The 14,534-nt window shown below is 34.9% G+C and overlaps 3 protein-coding genes across 6 annotated transcripts in view; 1 reads left to right on the top strand and 2 right to left on the bottom strand.

The window, feature by feature from the left end:
• LOC140756506 (sodium- and chloride-dependent transporter XTRP3) overlaps positions 1 to 14,534 on the top strand; it is a 147,499-nt gene that overhangs the window by 85,449 nt on the left and 47,516 nt on the right. The window lies entirely within an intron of this gene.
• On the bottom strand, positions 2,042 to 4,316 carry LOC140756467 (pancreatic triacylglycerol lipase-like). The gene is made up of 5 exons (XM_073091982.1): positions 4,154 to 4,316; positions 3,859 to 4,045; positions 3,241 to 3,635; positions 2,722 to 3,055; positions 2,042 to 2,087 (listed from the first exon to the last, which is right to left on the bottom strand). Exons 1-5 carry the CDS (start codon positions 4,188 to 4,190, stop codon positions 2,042 to 2,044), a joined length of 999 nt encoding a protein of 332 aa, XP_072948083.1. The 5' UTR covers positions 4,191 to 4,316.
• Positions 11,382 to 13,892, bottom strand: LOC140756478 (pancreatic triacylglycerol lipase-like). Its single transcript, XM_073091991.1, has 5 exons — positions 13,855 to 13,892; positions 13,015 to 13,201; positions 12,253 to 12,647; positions 11,747 to 12,080; positions 11,382 to 11,462 (listed from the first exon to the last, which is right to left on the bottom strand). The coding sequence occupies exons 1-5, from the start codon at positions 13,889 to 13,891 to the stop codon at positions 11,417 to 11,419; spliced, it is 999 nt and encodes a 332-aa protein (XP_072948092.1). The 5' UTR covers position 13,892; the 3' UTR covers positions 11,382 to 11,416.

The following is a 14,534-nucleotide window of genomic DNA, read 5'->3' as shown; positions in this document are numbered from 1 at the left end:
TCATTTCTTTAAGCTCTCTTGATTGTTCATCGAACTTTGTTTGTAACGCTTTTATCATTTCTGTGATTTCTTCCATTATTAGTTTTATTGCCCTCTAGCGGAATATTATCGTACTAGTTATTGTAGATCGATGTTTGGTATCAATGAACATTAAGCAGTTCTTCCGACTTGTAACAGATGTCACTGTATCCAGAAAAAATATATTACATTTGTAACCGGTTGATGATTTGGCGTATTTGCAATTTTTTAGGTTATGTTCTTCACTAATTTTATGTTTTCCACTGATTTATCACACATCTTTCACAATGTTATTGTCATTATTATACACTTTTTGGCGTTCGATAATATTTATTCGTTCGTGTTACTATTTCGCGAAAATATGCACCATTTAGGTACGCTCTATAAAATATATAAATGCATTAATTCAAAGTTCCAGCCTTTATTTTACCGCTTTAGTTTTAGGTAGAGGAGGTATCTTTTTCCACCATGCCAGATAGAGAATTTCATAGGGTTTGCTTTAAATCTGAGGGTTGTTCCAATGAACTTTCAACCCCTATTTTACCCTCTACGGGGTTGATTTTTCGGATGGGGATAAATAGGTGTATCCTTGTTCCTATCCATTAAGCCAAATACTATTTTTTTTATAATATAGCAGTAGCAGACGAGCATGCAGTCCACCTGATTGGAAAGTGGCTACTGCCGCCCATGGACATCTGTAATCAACCCCAGATAAGGTAAAGTCACCTATTTCCGCGGTATTTTTACCAAAACTAGAAAGAACGTCAGATATTAAGCATTTACTACTTAATAAGGAATAACATAGTTTTATCAGAAGATTTATTATCTGTACTCTTGAAATAGACTCGACATTTTACGATTAAATATTGATTTAAATGTGTCAGAAAACCCTTTGGTTCCTAATTCCGAGTGTACAAAATAAGGGAGTGAAAGAGATAGAACGACTGCTACGTGTTGTATAAAGGGAAGCTGCCGAAATAAAACTTTTTTACAGTACAGTTTCTTGACTGGTTAATGTTACTAATGTATGTATGTAATGTATATGTATGTATATTGCTTTTGACATTGTATTCCCTATCATTTTAATGCATTTAAAATTGTAACTATAGAGCTAGGTATCACCATACGAAAATGTAAAATTAACTGATCCTAATTGAAAATTTTAATTTATTGTTACATTAGCTTAGTATGTTTAATTATAATTCATTTAAATTGCTATACCCTTACAGGGTTTCATGCCACTGTATCAAAATTTGTAACACTTCTATATGTATGTGATAACTGCATGATGCAATAAAGATCATGATTATGATTATGATTATGATCATGTATTTTTTTTTAGACTGCAGTCAATTCGTGTATCTGCAATACAATTTTGGATATTCTTCTTCGTGTACTTTATACTAGGGTTTATTATCGTACACCAGATATAATAATAATAGAATCATTTTGTTTTGAGTAATTTGATCAAATTAAAACGTCGTATAATGTTTTAGTTCTTATAAATATGTATTAAAATCGTATAACAATGTTAATTCTTCATTAATTAGGATTAAGCGAATTACTGATACAAACAATACAATTGTTCTTAAAAACCGATGAAAACTTTAAACACCCCGTATAGTATTATGCGGTTATGCCGCGGATTAATGTGCCCATATTACCTAATTCCGACTTATTCTTTTTTTATCTTACAATAGGCTTACGTTTGACTGCAACGTTACCTGATGTAGTATTATTTGTAAGAAGTAATTATATACATCGGAATAGCGTTTCATAACTCTAAAGCTCTCTAAAGCTTATTTTACAACCGTTTTTTAATACAAATTTATTGTTTTGTCCACAACAGCCAGATCTATTTACTATGTTACTGATAATTAACTAGTATTTAAATTTTCAAAAAAAAAAGCAAAATTTGGTATTTCAGACGGGTAGAGTATTAAAATAAAACTATTCATAATATTCCCATGACCATATATTTAACGTAAGTAAGTATTAAGTATTACGTAAATAATTCATTTTCTTAAAAAGGCCAGCTCGCGCCTGTAGTCAATCCGTAAAGACCGCTCCTGTAAAAAATAATTATTATTAATTACTGTAACACCTTAAAGTATTATTTTATCCGAGTGGGGAGGGTAATGTTTCTCCAGCGTATGTATGTCCCTATGTATCATTCTCTTACAAGCTCTGCAACCCAAACGGTTTCATAAATTATAACGTATGAGGTGTCCGGGATTCGTTTAAATGGTGGCATAGGCTATATTTTTAAGCAATCTGTTTTTTGTTTCTATTAATAATATTCTAGGACGAGTTCACATTTCAATGTCAGTGTCAGTTGGTATCACTTATCTACAAAATTAATTATTTCTCTTTCTTATTATACAGGTAGATAGACAAAAAAGGGAGATTTAAAAATAATGTGAAAATTGTAGCCGTATCACGTTTAATGTTCAGCGGGCCATACCTATAGTATTGTAGAAGGTTGCACAATAACGCAAAACTTTGCATAAAAGAGTATCTCAGGCAACATTGCTAGGGTATATAGTTTTTAAGTTTTAATTCTGAGTAAGAATTGATTTTATAGTCCGTTTGAGGACAGTAAAACTACTGTGACTGTCTTATCCCGACAAGCAACCGGTAGTGTTACTAATAAAGATATAGGTAACGTACATGGAAATACTGGGAATAATTTGTGATAATTACCCGCGTTTGTTCAAGATACTGTTGCCCATGCGGAGGTTGGCTCCAGTGCATTGATTATTCTGCGCCTGGTTGAGGTTGTTGCACAGTCTGCCATTGAAGTGATTGGTCCTGACGCTGGAGGCGAAGAGGTACGGCGCCCTGCCGTGGGAACAGTTGCTATTACTACACCCAGGCTGACGGTTGCGGCCTCCGTTCGGGTAGAAGTTAGCCCTGCCGATCGGATCCATAATACCCAGGAATCCACCATCAGTGTGAATCGCTTCCACGTATTGTCCGTCGGCGGCTCTCAGAGCGTTACCGTTGCCGCCCCATTGAGGACCAGCTGGGTCCAAACCTTAAAAAGAGAAGACCGAAGAAAGGCAATATTAATAATAAGAAAACTCTAAAATTAGCGTCAGTAGCAAGAGTAGGTAAAAATGCTAATACTGAAAGTATGAAACTTATAATTATGCTCATTGCTTTGGCTTGAAATAAACAATTTTTACCATATCAAAATGAGTAATATTTATCAGAAATTACCAGTGATACGACTAGCGCGACCGCCGGCTCTACGACCAGCGTTGCCAACAACGTGAGCACCAAGACTGAAGCCGACCAAGTGGACGTTGTTCCAGTTGCCGCCGCCGTTGTTGATGAGCCACACCAAGAAGTCGCCCAGGAACTGCCCAACATTGGGTACGGCGCGAACAGCAGCGTTGTAGAGGCCATTGGCTGGACCACGCCAGTCGACAACAATGACGTTAGCGTCAGCGACTGCGAGATATGCATCACGGATTAGAGCGTTCATTCCTGAGTTGCCATTGCCGTTCCACCCGTGCACGATGACCATCAGAGGTCGGCCGCCATTGTAGTTAGAGTTCCTGATCGAGTTGACGTCGTTACGGCGAATCACTTGACGGGAGTTGGGGTTTCGTCTAAAAAGAGAACAATACGCTACAGTATAGATTCAGAATAGTTCCTAATAGTTTATCAATGGAATAAATAATTCCTACCAATGTGTAAATCACCAAAAAGAAAACTTGTTCTACATCAATTTCTATATAAAGTCTGACTGACTGACTTATCTAGAATATATCTTCTTCTACTAGGACAAGATGTATTGTTTATTCCCTTCCTTATACGTATACGCCCATTTACCTGGTGAAGAGCCAGTATTCGTTATTAGCTCCATTTCTCTCATTAAGAACACTTTCGTCGACTGGTTCGTGAAGATCAACCAGATGAGGAACCTCGTCACCATCAGGCATCCAGATGTACCGGCTCACACCCTCCACATAGTGACTATTGTCCCCTGGCACCTGAGGAATATCCTCACCAGCGCATACTGTAACATAATGTAGGTACTTAAAATATTTGTTGTCTTCTAAAGTCCCATCTTCATTAGGGAATATTTTTTACCCAAAGAGTACATAAGAAAATATTATATACTCACGAGATACTGCAGCAAGTAGGACCACCAATAGCTTCATGGTTGAACTCGAAGTAGACAATTACATCCTGTGGGGCTTCATTATTTATCCTACTGTTTATCACACTACACTGATATCTTGTTACTCGTTGATTGATTGATAGTGAAAATTAATGGAATTTATCAAAGATTCTTTCATGAGGCTAAACTACAGGTAGTTTACAATTCTTACTATTTATTATATTTATTGTCACGATTTGGTGCGTGTACTTAATTAGAATTTAAGCATTACGAATCGTGTTTTAATCATATTTTTAAAACTTTGATAAAAAGTACGTCGTCGCAGTAATAGTAAACTGAAACGTAGCCACTATCACACCACATATGTTGTTATACTTCAAGCCATTTGGAATATAGGGCTTCCTAAATAAAGAATGAGAATTCTCATTCTCATTCATTAACTAGGCTCGCTCGAAAAACAATCAAGTCAAATCAAATTATTTTATTTAATTCAAAATAGATTCATTACAGAGCACTTTTTAAAAGTCAATACAACTACCACCACTTCACAAGGTGTTGCGGTTTGGAGACGAAGCGGCGAAAGAAACTCCATAACACTCATCTTTTTAAAAATTAAATGTTTCATACAATGGCTCTTAACCTAGTGGTACATGTGGGCTGTGGTACATAGAGTACCCGAGTGGTACATAGCGCTGGGGCTGCGTCAGACCACACCGTTTTATCGGTCAAATAATCACTCAACCTATAGCACGCTCTTTTACATAACGTTTGTTTAATGACAATTTTTTTTTTTTCTGTGAGATTCAATTCATTACCCTCCGCAGTCTGGTAATAATCCATAATGGAATATTAAATATGCATATTAATTGAAATCTAGCTAAAGCTATACATAGGTCAGCAAGTAGCTAAATGTATTATTTTTGTGTAATATGTGGACCCCTGATTTCCGTTACATAGTGCGCACACAATTTCCGTTACATCCTTAAATGTTTACACTCAATACGCTTATAAATGTGATTAGTCCGAGCGTGTAGGTATTTTATATATTAGAATTGTAAACACCACGTATAGTGTTTCGTCAGGTTGACCGTCATAATCATATAATGAATTACCTAAATCACTAATTTTATCTTTTGTTGTGGCAAACATAAACACGGTAATTATCATTACGTTTTACGTGTGGTATCGTCTGCAAACGTACTTTTTACAATTGGAACAATAAATTTTAGTATAGATAATTATTTTTGTCTTTTTCTTATATAGTACTGGAAAAAATTAAGGGATCAAAAAAAAATTCCAAATTTTTCGGTAGTTTTCAACAGGCCGTAACTTTGAGAGAAATGGTCGTACAGGAAATAAAAAAAAGGAAATTGTAGCTCCAAGTGTCTAGTTTTTGGATTAGAACTTCAAAATTTTGTAACCTCCGCGGTTTCTGAGTAATCGTAGAAAAACCAGCAACAAAAAAATTTTCAAAATTTTTTTAGATTTTTTTTTGGTCTACGGGCGTGGAAAAATTTTTTTTAGCTTAACCACCATAAGGATCGGATACTTTGTTCATTTAGCTTTAATTTCTTTTTTTAAACACCCTGATACGTCCACTCCTCGCTGAGATATCGGTCTTCAAATGGAAAAGGATCTTTTTGCCTTTGATTATCGATATCTCAGCAACCAATGATCGTACAGAAAGTTAAAGATAGGTTTCAAGAACTTGAATAAATTCCCCTTAACGAATGTCCAATGTTTTTTCGAAAAAAAAATTTTTTCTTTCTGTCACATGAATTTGAAAATGCAACAAATAAAGGGCTTTTGGTGGTTTTTTGGAAAATCAAACGCTGGATCGTAAATATTGAGGAAACCACTAATGTTAAGTGTGCCTTTTACAGTTCAATATGTCCACAAAAACCCTACAAAGAATCAAATTAATCCAGCCAGCCGTTTTTTTGTTTCACTTGATCGATTTTTTGAAAAAATTAAAGGATCATGTTTTTTGCTCTGAAAAGCTCATAATTTTTAAAAATGAGAAAAAAAATTGTTATTCCGAGCTTTTTCCACATTTTTGTTCCAGAAAGTGCTTAAATTTTCAAAAAGAAAAGAAAAAAAAACTCCGAAAAAACAATGGACAGTCGTTAAGGGGAATTTATTCAAGTTCTTGAAACCCATCTTTAACTTTCTGTACGATCATTGGTTGCTGAGATATCGATAATCAAAGACAAAAAGATCCTTTTCCATTTGAAGACCGATATCTCAGCGAGGAGTGGACGTATCAGGGTGTTTAAAAAAAGAAATTAAAGCTAAATGAACAAAGTATCCGATCCTTATGGTGGTTAAGCTAAAAAAATTTTTTCTACGCCCGTAGACCAAAAAAAAAACTAAAAAAAATTTGAAAATTTTTTTGTTGCTGGTTTTTCTACGATTACTCAGAAACCGCGGAGGCTACAAAATTTTGAAGTTCTTATCCAAAAACTAGACACTTGGAGCTACAATTGCATTTTTTTTTATTTCCTGTACGACCATTTCTCTCAAAGTTACGGCCTGTTGAAAACTACCGAAAAATTTGGAATTTTTTTTTGATCCCTTAATTTTTTCCAGTAGTGTATTAAGTAACAGTAATGGTATAAAATGCACTTGATTGACTTACCGATTATTTTTTTTTCATCTAATGTTCTTGCACAGGGTGACCTTTCATCAATGTTTATACATCACCAGGGATGTAATAATGCGTGTGTGCACTTTACAAGAAGTTCCAACTTAGCCCTTAGAGGTAACCCAACTATGGGCATCAATTCGCAGATGATTAAGATACTCCTTTGTTAAAATATAATCAGTGCGTAGACGACTTATCTGTGTTTAAACATTAACACAGAAAATGTGAAAACTAACACTGGTAGCGTGTAGACGTGTGTGACTTGAAGATACCACGAATTTTATTGAAGTTGTCATTTTATTGTCTAGGAGAAAATACTAGTTTACCTATGTAACCACTTTTAACATTTAATAGATCGAGTAACCTATTTCTTTTTTATAAAGACTCATATCATATGTTATAGTCAACTAGTATTCGCAACCTTCCGACATACAAGAATTGCTGTATGCTAAAAATACAAGTGATGATGGCTCCTCTCTGTTGGAACCATACTGGTTCCTACATTATTTCTGAAAAAGGGTGAAAAGGGAGGTTGGTAATAAAATAAAACCAGTAAGGTACAGGTGAGAGGCGCCACAGTCATTATTTTATTGTAATTCCTGTCGAAATTAGACCCTAACACAATTTTTTCAATCTCCCAACTATTACAGTCAGTCTTGTCAGAGATGATCGGACAGCTTACAGTAGGACTACCATGAGTTTACAAAAGTATTACTCGCTAGCGACTGCGTAAAATAAATGTATGAAAAATTGTACAGCGCCTCTGGTGGTTACTCGTAGAACTAAAATCCGTAGTGACGTAACTCGATATGTAAAAAACCTATCGAAATCAAATCGCTAGCGAATGTCATTATGATCTATTGCCATACAAATTCGGTCCCATGAGTCATTAATTTGACAGACGTTGTCAAGAAATACCGTAACGATAGTAGTTATGTTATTCACTAGCAAAATGACAATAGTTTTCTATTTACCATTTCTATAGTGGCGTTTCTATGCCAACTCATGGTAATGCTACAGGCTTAGTAATAGGGACCAGTTTTTACCCTTTGGGTACGTAATCCTAACACCAATTGTATGTGATAAATAATTGCATATAATTTATTTATTTCATTTAAATTTCACGTCAAAATTACCTTGTAAATTATATGTGTCAGACACATGTGTAAAAAACTGGGTCGGTGGGTGGAAATTAAATTGTCAGGTTTTGTTAGCCTATTTTTATTTTTCAAACTCACGTAGGTATATACTTAAATAAATATAGTTCAAAAAACTAAAAAACACGCTTTTATGATAAAATCAACTAAAAAGTAGAAAATAATTTTCAATATAGGAATCAATTAAGGAACAGTAAATTGTATAATTGTGAAAAAAGCGTGGAGTGCTCCACTTATTAATTTTCGAAAAGCACCCCACACTTTTTCCACAATTATACAATTTACTGTTCCTTAATTGATTCCTAGATTGAAAATTATTTTCTACTTTTTAGCTGATTTTATCATAAAAGCGTGTTTTTTAGTTTTTTGAACTATATTTATTTTATTAATTTTTAGTATTTGTTGTTATAGCGACCATCATTATGCATCGTCTGTAAAAAATCAAATGTCTATCAATTACGGTTTAAGAGATAAAGCCCTGTGACTCACGAACAGACAGCGGAGGGTTTCGTTTTATCCTTTGAGTACGGAATCCTAAAAATCATTCTAAAAGATGGCATTATAGATATGTTTCAATACATTTGAGTTATAGGGAAATAACATTATTATTTTTCATATCTAAAAATCAATCTAGTAACTTTGCCTGTACGCTCCATAAGGCGCTTTCTCTCGCCTGTAAAAAAATCAAGTGTCTATCTATTACGGTTTAAGAGATAAAGCCCTGTGACTCACGAACAGACAGCGGAGGGTTTCGTTTTATCCTTTGAGTACGGAATCCTAAAAATCATTCTAAAAATGGCATTATAGATATGTTTCAATACATTTGAGTTATAGGGAAATAACATTATTATTTCTCATAGCTAAAAATCAATCTAGTAACATTGCCTGTACGCTCCATAAGGCGCTTTCTCTCCCCTCGAAAATCGTTAATCCTGAGGATGTTGATAAGGACAATGGTACAAAATTATTAAAATCGTGTATTGTCATCGGTTTTTGATAATTCTTTAAAATTTTGAATTAAACTGAACGTTCAAAGTGGATAAAAATCGGGCTCAAAGATTCCGTTACTGTTACATATATACATACAAACGTACAACCAAAGCTAATAAAAGCGTGTTAAAAAGATCTACCATCCGGTAAATCTTGAAAATGAATGTAGCGTTTTTGACAGAAATGTAATGTAGAGATAGAGCCCATTAGAGTATTGACTCAATTAATATTTCTTATTATGCAATTTTGAATGTCATTTTGATATAATTTCTTTGAAGGTGGTAGAACCCTTTGTGGCGTGATACCGGCGGCACTACCGCTGCACCTATTTCTGCCTTATAACAGCAGTGTTAAACGCTACAGTGTTCTGGTTTGACGGGTGTGGTACTTTACCGAATCGTTCCAACTTAGGTCCAACCAGGTTGGACCTGGTGGGACATATGCTTCCGAGGCGGTCCAATTTAGTCCTCAGGAGTAGTGGCGCGTCTGTGCCTGTCATGCAGATCTGGGGTTGATTTGCAGATGTCCATGGGCGGCAGTAGCCACTTATAGTCAGGTGGACTGCATGCTCGTTTGCTACTGCTATATTATAAAAATATCCTTATTCTTATTCAAGGGTTAAAAATGAACGTGTTAGAAAATCCCTAAGACCCATGTTAAAATATATCAGATAATTCAATTTATTTAGGAAAAGCTAATGATTTTAGAAATATAGGAACGTAGTCTATGTAGTTTTTTTTAATCGTGTAAGGGATGTTTAAAAAAAAAACAATAATACCTTCATAAATTTATGGTTTATTTTTAAGGTTACATAACACCTTTACATTTGTGACGAAAAAGAGAACTTTAGACTTAAACAGGACATAATATCTTAATATTATATTATTATACATTTACAATGACAGAGTAATGGAAGGTAATTAGAAATAATGACCAGTAGTCTTACTAAAACGTAATCCAAAAAGTAGTATAAGTACTAAATAGTTAGTTTAAAAAAAAATAGCAAGTACACAATAAATAATCACAAACAATTGAATTACAGAGGAATATAACAAATATTAATTATTACATACCTAATAGTCAGTACACAACAATTGATCGCAAACACAATGAAAATAAAATTATATTAAGAAGTAATTAACTTACGTAAGTGCGGCGGAAGTCCAAAAAAAGTGCTGATTTTAAACCGGAACTTCGTTCCGAGTACTGTAAGGATCTAACCCTAGAGCCATCTAGTGTCGAGTAGGATTATTTTATTTCGATCAAAGCAGTGATAAAAATTGTAAGTGATTGCTAAACTAGTGCCATCTAGTTTTAATTGATACAACTATTTTGATCAATAGAAAGCTAACAAGCTATCGCTAAACTGGTCCCATCTATATTTTATAAATACAAAATGTTTAATGACTATCAATAACAGTACCATCTGATAATTTGGTAAAACATTTCACAAAGCATTAAAAGGAACTCTACTTATAAATTGTCAAACGCATTATAAGTGAGATAACACTTTTATTCATTCATACAAGCTTACTTCTACTGTATGAGCTACTTAGGCAATCAGTTTTGTAAAATCTATATAAGTACATCGTAACTATTTTTGCAGACCTCTATTTTAGGTTTTATCAAAAATTTAAAATATTTACTAATCTATAAAGCTTACAAATTAAATCAATTAGATTTAATTAATTAACAGACTGAGTAATAAAATCAATATCGTTATTTTGTTTCCATAGCCGAGTAATTGGGAACTTCTTCTTACTAATTAATTGCAAACTCTTACATTTTTAATTCACTTGCCAGCGTTTGTAAACACCAGTAAAAGTAAAATGTTTCTTTCTAAAAAGAAAATATTCATCTTAAAATATTTTTATCAATGCCGTCTTAGACATTCGAGCCTATGTTTAAATAATTAAAAAGGAGCCAATGAAGATGTTATTTTTACAAATTTTAAATTAATGTAAAGTAAGTGTATCACAAATGAATTTTAATATAAGACATTTACATTATAGGTTAATTAATCTACCTTCATTTTTAAAAAGAAGCCTATCGTATTGCTAGCAATATGGCGTCTTCGTATTTATATATTTTGCCATTATTGTATAATTTTCCTTAAATTTTTATTCTTTTTAAAGGCGACCTCTTTGTCGCTCGACTCCGGCGGCATTACCGCCACTCCCATTCTTTGCCTTATAGCAGCAGTGATATGCGCTTCTGTGTTCTTGTTTAAAGGGTTTGATAAGGTGACATATTTTTCAGAGGAGTTTCAACTAAGTCCTAAGGGGTAGCAATGCTTCTGTGGTCGACCTCAGGTAAGAATTTAGTTTTATCTGGGTTTGATTGCAGATGTCTATGGGCAGCTGTAAGCTCTAAGATTATCAAATCAGAAAATTAAAATAATGCCATTTATATTCATACATTAATATATTTCACATACATATGGGTTTCGGTTTATTATTATGATATTGATTATCCTTAGAAAGGCCAGTTGGCGCCTGTCGTCAATCCGAAAAGACCGTTCCTGTAAAAACAAAAAAAATACGTTACACAACGTAAGAGTACTATTTTACGATTTTTTTAAATAGACAAAGCAGTCATGTTAAAATAAAGACAAACATGAAGCAATACAATACGCTTGACATTAATCTGGCGTGCAAAGTATTGTACAATAACACAACACCTCACACAAGAAGTCTCTCAGGCAATATTACTGAGATTTTATAATACGTATTTACGAGCCATGCTAAAAGTCAATCAACTTTCACTGTTTTATCTTGAAAAAAAGGTAAAAATGTGGTAAATTACCCTCGTTTGTTCAAGATACTGTTGCCCATGCGGTGGTTGCCTCCAGTACATTGGTTATTCTGTGCCTGATTGAGGTTGCTGCACTGTCTGCCATTGAAGTGGTTAGTCCTGATACTGGAGGCGAAGAGATAATTCGCCCTGCCGTGAGAACAAGCGCTGTTTGAGCAACCAGGCTGTCGGTTGCGCCCACCGTTCGGGTAGAAGTTAGCCCTGCCAATCGGATCCATAATACCCAGGAGTCCACCGTCAGTGTGAATCGCTTCCACGTATTGTCCGTCAGCGGCTCTCAGAGCGTTACCGTTACCGCCCCATTGTGGACCAGCTGGGTCCAAACCTTAAGAAGAGAGGAAAACCGAATAATCAAATATCAATAATCAGCAAGAGCAAATAAAAGTGCAAAAACTGAAAGTATATATGAATATTCATCGGATTCGGAGTCGGAATATTCTTCGCATTTAAATAAATAATTTAACAAAATAAGTAACAATATACTTATTATAAATTACCAGTAATACGACTGGGGCGACCGCCGGCTCTACGACCAGCGTTACCAACAACGTGAGCACCAAGACTGAAGCCGACCAAGTGGACGTTGTTCCAGTTGCCGCCGCCGTTGTTGATGAGCCACACCAAGAAGTCCCCAAGGAACTGCCCCACACTGGGTACGGCTCGAACAGCAGTATTATAGGGGGAGTTGGCATGGTTACGCCAGTCGACAACAATGACGTTTGCGTCAGCGACTGCGAGATATGCATCACGGATTAGACCGTTCATTCCCGTATGACCGTTGTTGTTCCACCCGTGCACGATGACCATCAGGGGTCGGCCGCCGTTGTAGTTAGAGTTTCTGAGCGAGTTGATGTCGTTATGACGAATCACTTGCTGGGAGTTAGGGTTGCGCCTGGAAAATAATACGTTACGTTTATTAATGCAACAAAAACGCATAATAATATGTGCTGGCTTTCTACATCTATTTTTTTCGAAACTGACTTCATTTTTACAACATCCTGAAACGTATTAATATACTTAAATGATATTTAGTATTTAAAATTTTCACGATATGATTGGTAGAAAACAAGAGACGGTTCAATATTATATTAGTTTTTGTTTTTGCGGGAATACAGTTGCAAACTTAATCAAACGTACTTGGTCTATCTAATTATTCAAAATTGTATTAAGTAAATCGTAGTATAGTATTGAATACTAGACTTCTTATGAAGTATAAACTAATACATTTCCTTTTATTACGCAAATATATTATCAGTTACCTGGTGAAGAGCCAATAAGCGTTCAAAGCTCCATTTCTTTCATTGAGAACACTTTCGTCGGCTGGCTCGTGGAGATCAACCAGATGAGGTACCTCATCGCCATCGGGCATCCAGATGTACCGGCTCACACCCTCTACATAGTGGCTGTTATCCCCTGGTATTTGAGGAATTTCTTCTCCAGCGCACACTGTGACAAAATGATGTTCTACAAGTTAGTGTAAGTTTGTAAGGTCTTTGTATACCAATAATTCACATTCAAATATTTAGGCGTAGTTGCTGCTTCTGTAGCATTACCATGAGTTGGCATAGAAACGCCACTATAGAAATGGTAAATAGAAAACTATTGTCATTTTGCTAGTGAATAACATAACTACTATCGTTACGGTATTTCTTAACAACGTCTGTCAAATTAATGACTCATGGGACCGAATTTGTATGGCAATAGATCATAATGACATTCGCTAGCGATTTGATTTCGATAGGTTTTTTACGTATCGAGTTACGTCACTATGGATTTTAGTTCTACGAGTAACCACCAGAGGCGCTGTACAATTTTTCATACATTTATTTTACGCAGTCGCTAGCGAGTAATACTTTTGTAAACTCATGGTAGTCCTACTGGTTATATGTATACTTTAACCGTTTTCGCATTTGTTACTTGCTTCGCAGCTTGCGAAATCGAAGATGATGCCAATATTTTTATATGTAATTAAAAGTACTAAAACAAAAAAAAAAGTAAGCACATTTACATTATGGCACAATAGATAGCTATACTGAGTTCCATAGTCACTCGGGCATTCTCCTTTAAAGTAAATAACAAGAATGAATTTAAAAACTTACACGCTACGGCAGCCAGTAGAACCACAAACAACTTCATGGCTGAACTTGTAAGATAGCTACATCCTATAGGGTCACGCTATTTAACCTAATGTTTATCAAACCACGCTGATATCTTGGTATTCGGTAATTGATTGATAGGGAATCAATACAATTTATCAAAGATTTCTTTTCGCCGGGAAAGCTACAGGTAGTTTGTGATTTGTAAGATTAATTGATTTTTTCAGTTTTTAAAGTTCTATACAATATTTGTAAATAAAATATATTTTAGAAGACTATTATATCAAACACCAAAATGTATATGTGAAATATATTAAAAGCGTCATCGGTATATGATGTCTCCAAAATCATGTATGGTTTGTGTTATGCGTAAACATCATGTGCCAACATGTATAGACCGCGCCAAACAGCTAATCCGCTCTGAAGTTGGTGCGCTCAGGTTTAGTTAGTATACTCCGTAACGTCCTTAGGGTGTTTTTAATATCGTGCGTGTTTCACCACCCACGCGGGATTGCCCCTCACGCAGAAATTTTCACGCAGCGTGAGACACGCTTGTCCACGATCTAGTTTTCTGCGGGCTGCTGTGCTATATGGTTGTGTTCAATGGGCAACAAACTCAAAAAAATATTCATCATATACTGCATTTATAAAATACGAAATAAGAAGACAAGATCGCAATATGG

Source organism: Epargyreus clarus, unplaced genomic scaffold (assembly GCF_041222505.1).
Source record: "Epargyreus clarus isolate Ecla_fem2 unplaced genomic scaffold, WU_Ecla_fem_2.2 ptg000035l, whole genome shotgun sequence".
Lineage (NCBI taxonomy): Eukaryota > Metazoa > Arthropoda > Insecta > Lepidoptera > Hesperiidae > Epargyreus > Epargyreus clarus.
Note: the sequence above shows the minus strand (reverse complement) of the source record. Positions and strands in the feature narration are given on the sequence as shown.